The sequence below is a fragment of the Denticeps clupeoides genome, chromosome 20 (genome assembly GCF_900700375.1).
Source record: "Denticeps clupeoides chromosome 20, fDenClu1.1, whole genome shotgun sequence".
In the NCBI taxonomy this organism is placed as follows: Eukaryota; Metazoa; Chordata; class Actinopteri; order Clupeiformes; family Denticipitidae; genus Denticeps; species Denticeps clupeoides.
Window position 1 is genome coordinate 12,432,236 of NC_041726.1, and position 17,641 is coordinate 12,449,876.

The following is a 17,641-nucleotide window of genomic DNA, read 5'->3' on the forward strand; positions in this document are numbered from 1 at the left end:
CAAATACAAAGTTTACTTATACCAATGTTCTCATTGCACATAAATTTTTTTAATGTCATGGAGCATAAATGTCTTTTTAAGAGCTAATATTGAAATTTTGGTTAATGGAAAGTCAGCATAGGTCTGCTAACCATTGTCAATATCATATGATATAGCATGACCCCAAGTGTATTATCACATCATCTGACTTCATAATAATGTTACAGTTATTTTAAATATCATTCTGCTGGGTTTACACCATATTAATTCTCAATTATATATAATAATATATAAACATTAACAGGCGAACTGTGGTTAACTCGGGACTCTCATCCCTGTGACAACAGCACATATTTCAGTGCCACTATTTCATGGTAAAGCTCCCCCATCTCTTGAACTATTGTGTAATCAACAAGTTTACAGGATCTTTTTTTCTCACTTCTAATCAGCGTAATGAGAAACCGTGATGGACTGTAAATCTCTGGTAATGTCGACTTTTAATCAAGTTCACTAATCCAGCCACTATATCTATATATATCCAAGGTGGTGGAACTACCTACAACTAAATGAGTTACTAAAGGTCTTCAAATTAAAGCTAAAAACTTTAATTTTGAGGACATACTTAGATTAAATTGGACTGCTATGTACATTTAATTTTTAAAAATTGGATTCTGAGTTATGAAACTAATGGTATTTGCATTGCAGGTCCTAATGAACCAAATGAGGGGGTTACAATGATTGAAATCTTAAGGGTTTATGTAAGTCGCTCTGGATATGAGCGTCTGCCAAATGCTGTAACTGTAAATATATTTTCTATTAGTGTTTCCACTAATTAGAGTAATTAAACTTTGCCATAAATGAGGTCATACCGTTAAATATTAGCACCGTGCGGCTCTTTCAAGTGCAGCACACTAGTGGCAATATCATCCGGTACAGCGTGAACTCAAGTAAATTATCTCTGCACAATTAGATCTGACCGGGCATTTTGATTGGCTGAGAAAGCTCAATATGCCAATACATCAATATTTATAGCAGTGCATCACTAATTAGAGTGTTCGTATATAACTTGGCATAGGTTTTTACTGTATTTACACTCCTTTCCCTCTGTTCCTTCTCTCCAGCTCTCCTCAGCTCTGATGTTCGATGCAGTTCATGTGGTGGTGAGTGCAGTGAGGGAGCTGAACCGCAGCCAGGAGATCGGAGTGAAGCCCCTCAGCTGCACCTCGCCCCTCATATGGCAACACGGCACCAGCCTCATGAACTACCTGCGCATGGTGTGTTTCCATGGCGACATTGGCGGCCATTTTGTATCTTTAATGTGGCTGTGTGTATGGCGGATGCTGTTGCAAACAGCATATTTTTTGCTTACTGCAGTGCTTTTGGTTCTGTGGTTGACCTTTGCATCCCTCAGATGGGGAAAAAGGCCTGTTTTGTTTAGTCTGTCCTCTCTGTGGTTTTGTCTTCTTCTGCGATAGTTTTTGCATCGGTGTTAGATGTTGTGCGTGTGCATTGGGCTGCTGTGCATGTGTTGTCTGCCTCTGTTCGTCTGGAATTTACCTGTGTCTGCCACATCACCGTCCCTCCCAATCTGCCACTTTTCCTTGAGACTTTGACTTGTTTGCCTGTCGCCATGCATCGCTCCATCTTTCTGACACCCTTCTTTGGCAGCGCCTCCGCTCCTCTTCTCGTCTGTCATTCTCACTTCGTGCCACATCTTCCTCTTTCTTTCCTTCCCGTCTGCAGCTCACCCAGAATCTCTCCATCTCGCTGTCTCTGTTTTGCCGGAGTCTCCTCCAGCTCTGTCAAGCGGCTAAAACTCTTTACTTAGCGTGTTTGTCCTTGCAGAGTGGGGATAATGTTTCAGCTCTGGCACATTTTCCCTGTGCCGGTCTCTCTCCCTTATCGCTGTTCTGCCTTGTGCTCCTGCCGCCTCCGTGCTCAGGTGGAGTACGATGGCCTCACGGGACGTGTGGAGTTCAACAGCAAAGGCCAAAGGACAAACTACACGTTGCACATACTGGAGAAACACAGAGGAGGCCACAAAGAGGTCATACAACACACACGCACGCACGCACTCGCCACGACATACGCGTACTCTGACACAGCTGCTCTTTGTATATCCCGGAGAAACCCTAAAGGGGTCACCACAAGGTCACGTTACTATACACGTTCGCACACACGCCCTCTCCGTCTCTCTCTCTCAATCTCTCTCTTGCTATTTTCCTCTCTCTGTCTGTTTGAAGCGACCCGAAAGAAACGCACAATTGTAAAAAATAAGCTCCACTGAGCTGCTGCATTAGTAGTCTGTGAGCCTTGTTTTTTTTTTTATTTTACCTACTTTTACAACCCACGTCACAGGCAGCGATTCTTATTGCTTTTTCCCGTTCCCCCAATGACAGATCGGCATCTGGTACTCCAACAACACGCTGGCAATGAACTCCACGTCCTTAGACATCAACATGTCTGAAACGCTGGCCAACAAGACACTCATAGTCACCACCATATTGGTAAGGGCCGTCTGGGACCCAGGCAATATTCTCAGGAGGACTATTTGCTTCCTTCTGGGTGGGTGGGGGGTTTAATGAACGCGCAGATTATCGTTAAACTGGACTCCGCACCGCCATCCATGCATTGCTGTATCATTAAATGAGAGTGTTTTTTTTTTTTTTTTTAAATGCTGATGCCAGCATAGTCACTTGTTCGAGTTGTGGATTTTATAACAGAATTTTGTTCTCGCAAATCAGCAATGTTCAGTCATCCACAATATCAAACTACACACAGATGGTGGTTAAATCAGGTTAGAATAAATCCAGAGGAGGAAGATCGTAAATGTTCTCATTTAGACACAAACGCTGCATAGTAATAGAGAAATTGCAAATACATGAAACATTTAATTGCCTGAGTTATGTGGGATCCATTGTAAACACACAGTCCTTCTGCAGCCATCGCAGCAAGTCTACTCCGATATTTATTAGTCTACTAGTAATATTATCGTAATATTGCTTTTTAATACATACATTTAATTTGCTTTAAATGGATAGCAGGACCAATAACATGTATCCAAGTCTAACTGTGCATATGTTTGAATTGATGTTAAAACAGTACAAAAAACATTCTCTTTTAGGTTCTCCTTTCTCCTTAGCAAACTGTTTGTTGCTAAGTAACGTAATTCAGTCAGCGGCCAGCAGTGGCAAGTATGTGCAAATGTTTATCTCCTTATCTTGTGACCTGTTAAACAAGGTAAATGAGGTGGAATGATATTTAAAGAGATGCAGATCCAGGGTACTGATGTTGTGATATTTCTGTACTGCAGCACTCTCAGCCAATCAGAATGCAAGGTCAGAATGTACGGTATTACAGACACTTCTGTCCAGATGAATCTGCATTTGCAGGGGGAATGGATTTACCCCAAAAGTCTGAACCTTCTGTACCGAATCCCGCAGGAGAATCCATATGTGATGCGGAAAGAAAACTACCAAGAATTCCATGGAAACGACCAGTACGAGGGCTTCTGCGTGGATATGCTGAACGAGCTGGCAGATATTTTGAAGTTCTCCTTCCGGATCAAGCTGGTAGATGACGGGTTGTATGGAGCACCGGAGCCCAATGGCTCTTGGACTGGCATGGTTGGGGAGCTCATCAACCGGGTAGGTACAGCATCGCTCCTTGGCATGCATTCATTGGCACATTTATATATATCACAGTTTAACTTTTTAAAACGGAATACTACAATTGTGAAATAAAAGTACACACAGGGCACAATATTAAACCTCCAGATACAAAACTGTTCCGTTCAGTTGATTGTACCTCAGAGGGGTCAGGCCAGATCCTTTGTGATACCATGATTTGAGAACCTGTACCACATGGAAATGAATCCAATATACCATCACAATGCTTGGTACAATTCAGATACACAGTCTTAGAATGGTTAGAGAATTTGACCAAATTTTTGGTTCAGGTCTGTAAAAGTAATTACTAAACTAAAACCCACCAGGGAAATTATTGGGTCACAACAGCATAATTCAAAAAGGACAAAGGGCCAATTTTAGACACAAGTTTGTACATAAATTCTGCAGATTGTAGATATCATGTCCTAAATGGAACTATTTCTAAAGATGTGAAGCTAACAGCTGGAGGAACATTTTTTTTTTTTGGGGGGGGGGGGGGGGGGGGGGGGGGGGGGGGGCCTCCATCTTGGTGCAGCTGAAGGTTCGCCCTCCAGATCCTTCTGCTCTCTGAACCACCGCTGTCCGCGCACTTAAATATTTCATGTCCTCGCAGTCATATTTTCATGGTGCAGCCTGAAAAAAAAACAAAAAAAAACTAATTGTCCAATTGTGACTCGCTTGACTTCCACCGAAGTGACCGTGCAGTCTGCCTGTTGCCACGGCGACTGCCGAGCCTCTCTAGCCCGGTGCGTTTTTTTGCCAGGGATGACATGTTTACTTTATTTAGTGAGCAGTGTAATTTAGAGCAGTTTTGCAAGGATAATGAGTCGGTTCTCGGCGGCCTGCAGACGTAGAGGGTTCTCTGCCGGGCCTGTTAAACGCAGCCAAAGTGGGTGAAGCGGGATTTTCGCTGAACAAAAAAAACTCCTCCAAGTGCCACGGAGCTCTAGGCTTCTCTGTCCTGCTACGGTGCACGACCAGCGCAGAGCCATCAGTTTCCGGTCGACAACCGGCGGTGTTAACGTAAAGATTACTTCTCCACCGACCATTACCAAAATCATTACTGCTTTAATTGCTCACTGTTATTACTACAAAGTCTATTAGATTTGCCGCTGTGCTTTTAGCACTAGTGCTAAAGATAATGACGCTGGTAATGATGATGACAATGCCCTTATTTTACCTCTTGTGCCGGGAGGTCTCAGCTGCGCGTTGCAACAAAGAGCTCACTAATCAAAAGTCTCTGTCACTAATTACTCTTCAGTGTGTATCAATTACCGCCGAGGGTCCCGGTGAGGGCATCGCTCGTGTAGATGCTGTTCCACACACAGCCACGCAAATGCGGAGACAAAAGCTGCCTTGACACGTACAGACAGGTGCGCACACAAAAAGCTGCCGAGCTTGACCCCACACTCCCACCCCGCTGGCACCCGGGCCTGATGAAACAGTGGCGGGAAAAAAAAGAAAAGGGTCTAATGAGCCCAGCCTCGTTAATCAATTAAGAAGTCATTAACGAGGCTGTGAGCCGCCTGGGGTCCCGTTCTCCTAGAGTCGAGTAGCACTGGCGAGGCTCCCGGGCCGGGAAGCCCATCCCTGCGTCGCCACACTTTTCCCTTCCCATTCCGTCTCCAAGACCTGTCACTTTTGTCCTTGTCCCTGTCCTCCCCTCCGCAAATTCCTGACTCTTCTTGCCAAAACAAGCGCCTTTTACTCTTGCCCTTTTACTGTGCCATTTTTATTGGCTCCCCTGTCCCTTTTTCCCTCCCTCATAATGAAACAAATGCACCAAGATCAATACAAACACTATCAGCCGATAAAAAAAACACGTTCAAGCTCATTTACTAACATTAGTGCTTCTCTGTGATGCCCACAAGCATCTTTTCATGTGTCGGTTACATAAAATCCGCCATTTCTGCTAATCTTTGGATGGTGGTGAAAAAAATCCATCATCTGGTGACTGGCCATGACATATGATTTACAAAACTTTTATATACTCCAGCCATTCAGTGATGCTCACATAACATTTTTTTCTCGTCTCTCACAATGACTGTGCATTGATTTGCCATGACTCTTCGCTGTAAGTGGACCACACTGTGCCAGCACAATTCCACATAAAGACACCCTCCTCTTTTATCGCTTTGATTTCCTTTTCTTTTGGCCGTAGGTGAGACAGGAAGTTTGTCCAATCTGGCTTCCTCCCTGGACCGCTGTCTCTGTCTGACTTGTATTTCTAATATTCGTTTTATACAGAAAGCAGACCTGGCAGTGGCTGGCTTCACCATCACCTCGGAACGGGAGAAGGTCATTGATTTTTCCAAACCTTTCATGTCTCTGGGCATCAGCATCCTCTACCGTGTACATATAGTAAGTGATTATTCTGATTTGCCTTTGAAAACCAAGTTCCATTGCACCATTCACCTTGCACTTTAAGGATGATGTTTTTTTAAAGTGTCTTGCCTCAGCTCACTTTGACAAATCTGGAGAGATTTTAAATAAACTCCAAACTAGGTCCACAAGGACGGGGATGGCCTTGCATCCCTGTGTCATGACGGCGTCCCGGAAAACTGCGTGCTATAAAGAAATTCTATTAGAGCCTGGCTGAACTGCGTTCTTTTTCAGGGTCGGAAACCGGGTTACTTCTCCTTCCTGGACCCTTTCTCCCCAGCTGTCTGGCTCTTCATGCTGTTAGCCTACCTTGCTGTTAGCTGTGTGCTCTTCTTGGCAGCGAGGTAATATCGCCACCTTGTGGTGCACCAACTTGCATTCTAATAAACTTCAAATTCTATTTTGCAAACATACCATGAGGTTTTACTTTTTTGCAAGTATATTATAAATCATAACATAATCATACAAACAGGTCATTATTGATTCCTAAATTCTAAAAGCTTACCCAAAGCCATTTAATAATCTGCTGTGGGGGATTATACTAGTAAATATATATGTATATAGAAGTGAAAGTGATTGTCATTGTGAAACACTGCAGCACAGCACAGGGTGACACAAGGAAATGTGTCCTCTGCTTTTAACCATCACCCTTGGTGAGCAGTGGGCAGCCATGACAGGCACCTGGGGAGCAGTGTGTGGGGACGGTGCTTTACTCAGTGGCACCTCGGTGGCACCTTGGCGGATCGGGATTCGAACTGGCCACCTTCTTATTTCGGGGCCGGTGATATATACACATTTGGCCAGTGTGTGTGTATGTATAAATATATTTATTTAGATAATAGTTATTGGTTATTTTCTGTCATTTGGGTGTGAAATACATAAAATGTTATTTTAGTTTTCGTTTTGTAAGTTTGACTTGCTTAACAGGGGCCATTTGAATACCGTGACCTTTTAATTTTTGCACCAGTGCACACACAGCACAAACTGTCATGTATATTATGTATGATCTTGTCTGAGCTGCATAACCCTTTACCTTTTGATACATACACAGAATTCACAGAATCTGACTTCTGACCTTTATCGCAGACTGAGCCCCTACGAGTGGTACAACCCTCACCCGTGCCTGCGAGAGCGGCGGGATCTGCTGGAGAACCAGTACACGCTGGGCAACAGCTTGTGGTTCCCAGTGGGGGGGTTCATGCAGCAGGGCTCGGAGATTATGCCTCGGGCCTTGTCTACACGCTGTGTTAGTGGGGTCTGGTAAGTGTGTTTGTCTGTATGGTTATATGTGTGTGTGTTTGTCATAGACTTATTATATCTTCTACATTTTAGTGTGTTGTCTTCTGTATGCAGTATGTTTTAAATGTATAGTTTAGATCTGATGTACTATAGATTATTACATGTTTCTGTGTAGACAGACACATAGACAGACAGATAGAGAGAGATAGAGAGAGAGAGAGAGAGAGAGAGAGCATGGATCCCAGGGGAGATTAGGGTGTCCAGCAGCTTATCAGGATCAGAGACAGGACACAATACAAAACAGGCCTGTTCTTATTCTTCTGTAGCTCATATGCTAAGTCTACAAAAGCACTGCATGTGTGTGTGTTTGTTTCAGGTGGGCTTTTACCCTAATCATCATTTCTTCCTACACGGCCAATCTGGCGGCCTTCCTCACTGTACAGAGAATGGAGGTGCCCATCGAGTCAGCCGACGACCTAGCTGACCAAACCAACATCCAGTATGGCACCATTCAAGGAGGGAGCACCATGACTTTCTTCATGGTACATTACTGTTTGTGTGTTTTCACATGCACTAATGCATCTCAATAAATATGAATAATTTAATTCCTAAAGATAACGCTTTAACCCTTCATTCCCCAACCAAGTATTCACTTTATTATTACAGTCATTCTGTATTGTGGAGCCTTTTTGGATTGAACATAGGTAATATTCTAATAATTTGTCTCATTCATGAGCTATTAGCCATAACCATTACCATAAAATATGTATTGGTAGTATATATATGGGTGGTACTAGCCTATATCGCCTATAAAACCAGAAGACCCAGGTTCAAATCCCACTTACTACCATCGTGTCCCTGAGCAAGACACTTAACCCTAAATTGCTCCAGGGGCACTGTCCCTGTAAATACCGATTGTAAGTTGCTCTGGATAAGGGCGTCTGATAAATGCTGTAAATGTAAATGTATTTAATGTGTAGTAAATATAGCACAGGTTTAATTCATTTTACAAAAACACACAAAATACTCACCAAAGTGTATGTTTGAAAAACCAGAGCATGTCTCCCTTAAACATGGCCATTGTTGGTAAAGACTGACAAATCTTTTGTTGTTTTCAAAGTCATACTTTCTTTCTATTTTGTGTTTTCAACGTTATAGACAAGTTCACGACGGCTTATGTTTACATAGCTTTCAGCCCACGTTCCCTCATTTTTATTGTTACATCAGGCTTAACTTTGCCTGAGACTTTAAATCATGCTGCACCTAATTAGGAGCACAGTTGGTTTAATGAGCTGTTCCCCCCTGAGCTGAGTGCTCTGGTGTGTCACGCTCACAGACGACCTTTCTGTTAAAATTGAATTAATCTCTCTCTCGCTCGCTCGCTCGCTCTGGTTCCTAATTACACACTTTCAAACACTCTCTGTAAACACTCTTTGCATTTCCGTCCGTTGTGCATGTCCTCGGCAGAACTCGCGCTACCAGACCTACCAGCGCATGTGGAACTACATGTACTCCAAGCAGCCGAGTGTGTTCGTGAAGAGCACAGAGGAGGGCATCGCCCGCGTGGTCAACTCCAAATATGCCTTCCTGCTGGAGAGCACCATGAACGAGTACCACCGGCGCCTCAACTGCAACCTCACCCAGATAGGGGGCCTGCTGGACACCAAGGGCTACGGCATTGGCATGCCGCTCGGTAAGTCTTGATGCAGGGGGAAAGGAGGAATATGTGGTGACAAGGTTATGGAGTACACTAATAATATGTATGTCAGACTCTTTAAAGCGGGAAATTACAACATTTCACTCTCTTGGATCTCTCAAATACATTATGTTCGCCAGTGGAATGTGAACGAGTTCCTAAGTTGAGAAATTCAATTCATGAAACATATTTTGTTTCCTCTATCAGAGGATATTCTTCAAAATAGCCACCATAGAGTAGGTGTGTCGGAACGTTTCAGAGTCGTGACGTTTAGAAACGACAACCCACTTTCATTCAATACACTTCAATAGGTAACAGATCCACTGTATAAGCTGCACCAAAGAGAGCCTGAAAACATACAATTACGCACTGATTACAAACTATGCATGGTTGCAGTCATGAACGACTGTGTTTACAGTGCAACTATGTCTACTGAAGTGGCTGGTGAGTGTCAGTTGATCCCGAATTCCTCTGGGGGTCCTTGATCTTGGGCTTGGCTTGTGTAAAAACATTTAATGAAATGGCAAGCACTCTTTTTGACATGGCAGAGCCCTTTGGCTCACAAACATGCCAGACACGGCCACTGACGCTCCCGGTCCCCCTCTGGCTATTTACTGTGTCATCAGCACATCCTCATCTGCATCAAAATCGAACCCCCAGAGCCGCTTGAGTCCTCCCTTGTAGGAAGGCACCATCCCGCTTCCTATCTCTACACATTTACTCAAGTTTGACGGGCACTCGCAAGAGATGTGTTGCCATGGCTACCCCAGCTGCTTCCTTGGCAACCCAGAGGGCAAGTGCACTTGCTGTCGGAGGGCAGAACGCTATAAAACTTTTCTGCCACGAGGTACCGCGCAACGTCGGTCTCGAGTCGTGACTCACTAGTAGCATTTTTTGTCAAATCCGGGCTCCTTCTGAGGAACAGGGCTGTGCGGTTCATTGATATGGAGGGCCTGTCCTGCTCTGACGCACCATCTGTTCATTTCTGGCGGCCAAAGAACTAATCATGATGGCGCCAGGCCAGATCCATCTGCAGCTGGCTACTGTCAACAGTCTGCTTTTGTAAAATGTCAGCGCCGGGTTCCGCACAGAGGCGCCTTCTCGGCATTCCCCTGTCACAGCCAGCAAGCTCACGCCTCTAATAACGACGCCGTCTGATCATTAAAATGTCGATGATGAAGAGATTTTTGGCAAGGCGCAGCGAAGTCTAGTGGGGCAGAGTGTTGTGAATGAAAATCACTTATACTTATGGTGAATTTTCTACTTGTCTTTTTGGAATTTGTACCACAGTGGCCAGACACTGTTTCTGTTAGCTCCTGTTTTGGGTGATGGACAACTATTGTGTCACCTGACCTGGATAGTTGGGAATCTGAGGACTGTATTTTCCTTGCATTAAAGCACTGCCAATCTGTTGCAGTGGGTGGGCGTGGCCATGAGATGTTTACACCCCGTATTAGAGACACTCTGCAGATTTCGCTTTGGGATCATTGTCATTGGGATCATTGTCATCAATTCCTCTCCTGAATACCTCTGTTTGAAGGTGACTGGTCTATTGACTAAAGCGCCAGTTCCAGCTGGAGAAAAGCAACCCCAAAGCATGACACTGCCACCACAAACGTCCCCGTTTTTGTGCGTTGTCTTTGTGGCAAGTATACCTTTTGGAGTTGTGGCCAGAAACCTTGGTCTCGTCAGACCACAACCCGTTTTCCCACAAGCTTCTGGAAGCAGGCAACTGAGTAAATGTCAGGAAAGTCCTGCTAGGAAAGCTGAACTTTATTTTGGTTTAATCAGAGTCCCTTTAATTGGTTGCAAGTGAGAACCCAAGGAGACCCACACTTATGCCACCAGCTTGTTTGTACTTTTTCCACTGTGTGTCCAGATCTGAATTGGACAGTTCATTTGTCTCATTAAAGGTTGGAAAGTTTAGAAATTATTTATTGTGGTCTTATTTAACCAAATCTCGAATACTGAAATGCAAATATGATCCCACACAAATATCTGGCTGATGCCTATACCAACGCATTAGAGGTGTTTCACAGGCTCCCAGACCATCCCCATTCTGGTGCATTTTCAGACAGTGCAAGGAAATGAAAATGAATTCCGAGGCAATGAATTATCCCTGAAGCACGCTAAAGTCCATCATTTTAAAATGTGGAACAACCATGAAATTCGCCCAGAACTGGCCGTCCTCCAAGATGAAGTGTCCCAGCAAGACGCGCTGTGGTAAGGGACGCCACTAAGGGGCCCGCAGAGTCCTGCACAATACAGTATGCTCTTAATCAAATCTGGTCGGAAGGCTGACAACACGCCTTTGTTTGAGGGAGAGAAAAAAAAATCACATTTCCTGGTCTGATTATCTTTTATTCCTGTGTACGTTAGCAGCATTATGCTTTGGTGGTAGTTTTGTTTGGAAGGCACCGAAAGGCTCGTCAAGACAGAGGGACAATCCTGAAGGACGCCACACGAAATGGCTACTGCTTTGGAGCACAGACCTATGCATAATGCAGTTTCTTGGTTTTCACTTCTCTTCCGACCCATCAGGCAGAGCACTGAATGTTTGACTTAAGAGAAATTAGATTATTCCAGTTAATGTATTATTCATTCACAACTCAAACTTATCTGTGGTTCTGTCTTCCATGCCTGGGGTTTATTGATCTCCCCAGACTGGGCATCTCACGTTTGAACACTGGCGGGATCAGCGCATTTGAGCGCCGAGGAACAAATCCACCCGTATAGTCTCTATATCCATGACGGGAGCTGGAGTTTGTCCCTTTAGGCATTAGCCAGGAAAATAGGATCAGAATTTCGATGGAATTTAAACCGTGCTCCTGCAAACAGAGCCCACGTATCAAGAGGGCTGCATACTTTAATCTGATCATGTGTGTCAAGTCTCATTCTCTCTCTGTCTGTCGAACCCAGGGTCTCCGTTCAGAGAGGAGATCTCTCTGGGAGTGTTGCAGCTGCAGGAGAACAACAGGCTGGAGATTCTGAAGCGCCGCTGGTGGGAGGGGGGTCAGTGTCCTAAGGAGGAAGACCACAGGGCCAAAGGTGGGTGGCTCCGTTTGCTGCAGCAGGCTCTCAAAAAATGAGGGGCAGCTCAAGGCCTTCCGCTAATCTCAGGCATCCTGGTCTTATATAGAACATCCATTATACCCACACGCCTGGGACCACATTTCATTCGAGTTCCATATAGTTCTCCTAACTGGAATAATGATTCATAAATTGTTGTACTGAATATTAGATTTATATTTTAATTCCGCTGTCGCAATCGCTTTATAGAATGCAACCACGCAAGGGTAGGCATTAAAGTGGAAAAATTCAATTTAATCCATGGCCTCTTGTGGCTTGTTGCTCTAATGCACAAGTCACCACACAAATCTGTGTCATCATGTATCACTGGCAGAAAAAAAAAAAAACAGGGCCAAGCAGTGCACAGTGGGAGCGCTCGAAATTTCCAGAGCTGCCAAAACATTACCGCAGTAAATCAGGGATGTGATGTGCTTCCCAGTAAGATGGGAGGGGGGTTTACTGGTGAGCTGAATTAATAATGAGAAATAAAAGACCCCTGCTGGCCATCATCACACAGCATGTTTTTTTTTTTTTAAATGGCAAAATGTACAACAAATGTCTTTATTTTTGAGTCTTGTGGGTAAGTGGCCCAGTTCGAGAGTGTGACATGCCATCTCCTCCTCCTCAGGCCTGGGAATGGAGAACATTGGGGGGATCTTTGTGGTCCTCATCTGTGGCCTGATCATTGCCGTGTTTGTGGCCATTATGGAGTTTGTCTGGTCTACGCGCCGCTCGGCTGAGACAGACGAGGTACGCCCCCACCCCTGCCACGGGCGAAATCACAGACACCCCCCAGTAGGTTACCATGGCGATGGGCCATTGCTCTCTTTTTGAGTGTGTTGTGTGTGTGTGTGTGTGTGTGTTAAGCATCACTGTTGAGGGTGCACTGATACCGATCAAAGCAGCAGATACTTGTTCACTGCAGTTTTTCTTCTGCTCCACACTGCACTCTCTAACACTCTAAAACATTTTAATACAGAACCACCTGCAAGTACCAGTGCATTCCCAGCGCTTGTAATTGTTGCCTTTTGTGATTGTCTTTTCTAGCTTATCAGATCGAGAGCTTTGCGTTGACAATAAGTGTTTAAAGTGATTAAGAATATTTATGAGTTTACAGCTTTTGGATGTCTAGATCTTTCTGGTAGCAGCACCCTGCTAGCACCCTGAGGATATTTCCAAAATGTGGGGAGTGTTCCCAAACATCAGAATCAGAATTCTTGTCATGAAGTTCTGATAACCTGTCCAGATGTTTGGTCCTGAGATGTACACAGGAAACAGAAAAGGAATGAGGATGTGCTGCCATGCATTACCATTGTCTCCTCTGATTTAATACTAAAAAGTAAATCTTGTTTTATCTGCTTTTTTGTGCAAGACGTACTATACGTGACATTAGTAAACGCTCCCCACATGCTCTGTCTTATTAAATTTAACTCGATGTTTGAGGCCAGCAGTACAGCAAATGCTGGAGGACTATTACGAACAATCATGATATGAGACTGAGTTTAAGAAGCAGTTCAGCAGGACGTTTCTTTTGCAGGTGTCGGTGTGTCAAGAGATGATGACCGAGTTCCGAAATGCCATCTCCTGTAAGAAGAGTTCCCGTTCCCGTCGGCGACGGCCGTACTCTGGTACAGGGGTTCTACGGCATCAGTCTCGTCTCTCCTTAGGGGCGCCGCGGCCCATTCGACTGGTGCGGGAGATGCGCCTGAGCAACGGTAAACTCTACAGCGGAGTCGGGCCGCTGACGGGGGGACCGGCAGTGGGGACCACAGCAGGAGCTGGGGTGGGACCCGGAGGTCCCTCAGACATTGGCCCTGGTCCTCAGCACCTTCTGGAAGAGCCTTTGGCAGCCGCAGGGGTCTCCAACACACCCCCTCCACCGCCCCCGGCGCCGCCGCGCAGCTGCACTCACGTCCGCATCTGCCAAGAGTGTCGCCGGATCCAGAGCCTCCGCTCCGCATCTTCCTGCTCCAGAATCCCGCCTCCAGCTTCGGCCACGTCCTCCCTGCCCCGACTGCCCCCACCCCCACCCCTGTCCTCCTCCAACACAGACAGCGAGGGCGGCGGTTCCAACAGTCCGCGGCGGCAAAAACCCAAACCTGTTCCTCCACCTCGGCCCCTGCCTCCCTGCAAAACCCCCGCCACAGACATACTGAGCAAGCAGGACTGAGCTGGTGACACCAGGACAGGGGCGAGACGTTCACAAACACACAGACACTCCTCCTTACCCAGTCACCCCACTTTCGGAGCGAGGAATCATGGGAAACTCTTCTTTCTCGTATTGGAAATGGTGACACCAAGTTAAAACGAGGACACCAGAAGTCATGGCTAAATTCAGTGGGATGCTACAAAAAGTCCACTGTGTGGCGGGAGACTCGCTATACCTGGATCCTAACGTTTGGTCAACACGACCAGGCACTATGCAACATGTCGGTGCACCGCTGAAGACCACCGAATGACACGGTGGCGGGAGGGCGAGGCATTCCGCGCTCTGGGGTGACGCCTCACTTACCTGGACCACAAACCCTCCAGATTGACAGAGAGAGAGAGCGAGAGAGAGAGAGAGGCAGAGGGTCCCGACCGATTTCATATTGAAGACGTGCGCACACACATTGGCGGAGACAGGCCTGACCGCCCCCTCTCCCGGGAGCAGACTTTTATTCCCGAGTTGAAAAGTGCTCGAGTTTCAGAATTTGGAATAATGTTCAAAGTAAGGTGTGAATCAATGTCAGTGCTCTAGTTTCTTTACTTTTCACTCTAATTTTCCGTGTTCCATCCTTTTACTTTTACCGCAGCAGGCTCCTCAGTCTTTTGCCCAGGTAGTCCGGAAAACAGTGCAAAGGTGATCGTCGGCGGTGATTTTAAGGTCATTGGTTATTTTCTTGGGTAAACCCATTATACGGTTGAACCTTATTTCAATGTTGTCATTTGACCATTGTGGAAAAAGTCATTTTGGATCGGAATGGTGAGTTTGTTTCTACAACCTGACAAAATTCAACTAAAAAGACTTAGTTAGACTTTCCTTAGCCTCCAGGTGACTAGCAATGTGGCATAATAATGCAAACGATTATTATTACTGTATTTTCCTGTTCCACTTAAGGTAAATCAGAAATCAATGAAGAATCCACAGACAGTCATTTTATGCCAACAGAGAACCACATTTTGAACCATTCTGTGTACGTCCACAAAGTCAAGCTGTAACAAGAGAAATTAAACTGGGAACCTGCCATTGGTCCAGTCTTTTCCCTAAACTATACCACTGTCTTATGTTAATGGCCTTCTTATACCTTCTTACTCATGGTCGGTTGATTACACAGTTGGAGGAAGAGCAGCTCTATTCTTGGTTGGCCCCAGTTTTAACACTCAATGGGTCCATGTTCTTGAATGAAAGTGGTTTTCTGTTGGTGGCAAAATGCTGACCACACTTGCTGTGATTGGCGATTATATGAATGAAAATTGAGCAACAATGCACCCTATATCTTGTGTTTAATATGAGATTCTGCTGGTGGCTGATTGCATGTAAGTAAGTGGCTTCATTTGGCAGCGCTATGATTGGTGGATAGTGGCAAAATATCACCGTAACGCAGAGAATGAAGGGTCCTCTCTCAGGACAAGCTGCCCAATTCATGTCTCATATTCATACTTCAGTTGTTTAGTCTGTAACCTTTTGGGAGGTCAGGAATATTTAAAGAAGCTTTAAAGTTTCTTCAATGATGTCATGGGCAAATCCACATTACAGCTGTAAGACACTGAAATTAGATGAGAAAAACTGTCAAATTGAGTCATACATGCACAAAACCTGTACGTGCCAGTTCGTATGATGCAGTTAAATATGGTCCTGATTACCTTGTTGACGAGAAGAGGCTATATGAATGCTCCCCTGGTGTGAAGGTTCTGGAAGCCCCTTAGTCATGATTGCAAATTCACTGGGTCCATTCAAACGCAGCACTTGTACACGACACTGAGCCTCTTGTTGTATTCACAGCATTTGAAGTGTGAATTTTCTCAACCCACGACAAATACTTCCGTGGTTATTATGTGACATTTTGTTGGAGGTGCAGATACATCCAGAGAACATTTACATGTTTACATGTAAATATATCACGGAACATATCAATTAGTAATGTATTAGTTGATTTCCAATCTAATCACTGGACAAGTGCTCTAGTGTAGTGGTACGAATCTTTACACAGTGAGTACTCGCTCTCTAAATAACCCCATTATAAAAAAGTACACAGGAGGCAATTTAATTAAAAAGATCAATGCGAACATTTGAATTATTCGATTAGTAATGCAGTCAAACAAGGAGAAAACAAGGATCTAGTGAGTAAGAAACAGATGTGGTTTGCCTGGTGATGTTTAGTTAACGTTAGGGTGACACCTTAGCATGTGGGGATGGGTTTGGTGGGTGTGCTAACGTACTTCGGCTAGAGCAAGTGGGCGGGAAACTGGTCCACACTAGGGCGATATATCACTAAGTGATATTTTAAGCAGCTCTACAGCAGCTAAATTCTACAGACCTTTCCAGACACAATTTGTGGGACATGTGACCCTAGGTAACATTTACCGGACTGGCAGAAGTATCAATATTTCATTATTTGTTGATTATGTGTCACTTATCATGTGAGTCTACAACCTTCTATATATTTACAACTGTTTTAGACCTCAATACTGTTCAGTTTTTAAGTTGAACAGATATGCTTGAAATTACGTTTTCTACAAAAGGGGGAATTCTCGTGATCAAGGTAAACCAGAGCGCACGTTCTGATCACTTGTGACAACTGGTGAACTGGTTGTGTGCATGTGCGACTCACATCCGCAGTAGTCACACGTTGTACCGTTCGCCCAGAGCCGGAGCTCATAACACTGTTGTTTCTGTTTTGCATGAGTCTCTGCATATGCGTGTGAGCACGTGTTTTTGAGTGTGTGTGTGTGTGTGTGTGTGTGTGTGTGTGTGTGTGTGTGTGTGTGTGTGCGTGTGTGTGTTCGGCTGCGGACATTTCTATCGGTTTATTTTCCTTATGTTATTTTCATAAAAAATTTCTATTCTGGTCCTAAACAGATTACAACAATGAAGAAAATGATTATTATTATAAATCTATTGTTATTATTCATACCGACATGTGAGTTTATGTAGGAGGGAACCTACCCTCTGCTGTTCAAATATATAGATAAATGCATTTGGAATAAAAACAGCTATTCATACTATGTGTAGCATTTTCCTATTTTTATTCACACTATTAATCAGAGACAATATATGGTTCAATACTAAAGAGTTACATTTAGGAATGTATTTGCTATAAAATATGTAATGTCAATGATAACAGATGATAAAAATGATTTTGTCTTGCAAGATAAATATGCAACTGAGCTGAAGGTCAAGAAGGTCATGCATGACATCAGTTCAGTTATACAGATAACCCAATATCAGAAGTAAAAAAGAGCAAATCACAGAATCACGTCTGCAATCTGATATAAAATCATGTGAATCTGCTACAATGATATAGACTTCTTTATATTTTTAGCTGTCCTGGTCTTTCTTATGTTTCACAATAATGTTGCCTTAAAGAACCTGAAAAGTATTTAAATATGTAAAAATGAATGTGTG

The 17,641-nt window shown here is 44.3% G+C and overlaps 1 protein-coding gene across 4 annotated transcripts in view; it reads left to right on the forward strand.

The window, feature by feature from the left end:
* LOC114770063 (glutamate receptor ionotropic, kainate 5) overlaps positions 1 to 17,241 on the forward strand; it is a 66,976-nt gene extending 49,735 nt beyond the window's left edge. For 3 of the 4 annotated variants that reach the window (XM_028963680.1, XM_028963679.1, XM_028963677.1), the window contains exons 9-20: positions 1,101 to 1,253; positions 1,922 to 2,026; positions 2,379 to 2,486; positions 3,423 to 3,626; positions 5,895 to 6,008; positions 6,264 to 6,373; positions 7,116 to 7,289; positions 7,645 to 7,810; positions 8,736 to 8,961; positions 11,884 to 12,012; positions 12,662 to 12,828; positions 13,571 to 17,241. In XM_028963680.1, coding sequence (XP_028819513.1) covers positions 1,101 to 1,253; positions 1,922 to 2,026; positions 2,379 to 2,486; positions 3,423 to 3,626; positions 5,895 to 6,008; positions 6,264 to 6,373; positions 7,116 to 7,289; positions 7,645 to 7,810; positions 8,736 to 8,961; positions 11,884 to 12,012; positions 12,662 to 12,828; positions 13,571 to 14,203 — 2,289 coding nt within the window. In that variant the 3' untranslated portion in view covers positions 14,204 to 17,241. The remainder of the gene's footprint in view (positions 1 to 1,100; positions 1,254 to 1,921; positions 2,027 to 2,378; positions 2,487 to 3,422; positions 3,627 to 5,894; positions 6,009 to 6,263; positions 6,374 to 7,115; positions 7,290 to 7,644; positions 7,811 to 8,735; positions 8,962 to 11,883; positions 12,013 to 12,661; positions 12,829 to 13,570) is intronic. The other variant, XM_028963678.1, reaches the window with a different exon arrangement.
* The last annotated feature ends 400 nt before the right edge of the window (positions 17,242 to 17,641 follow it).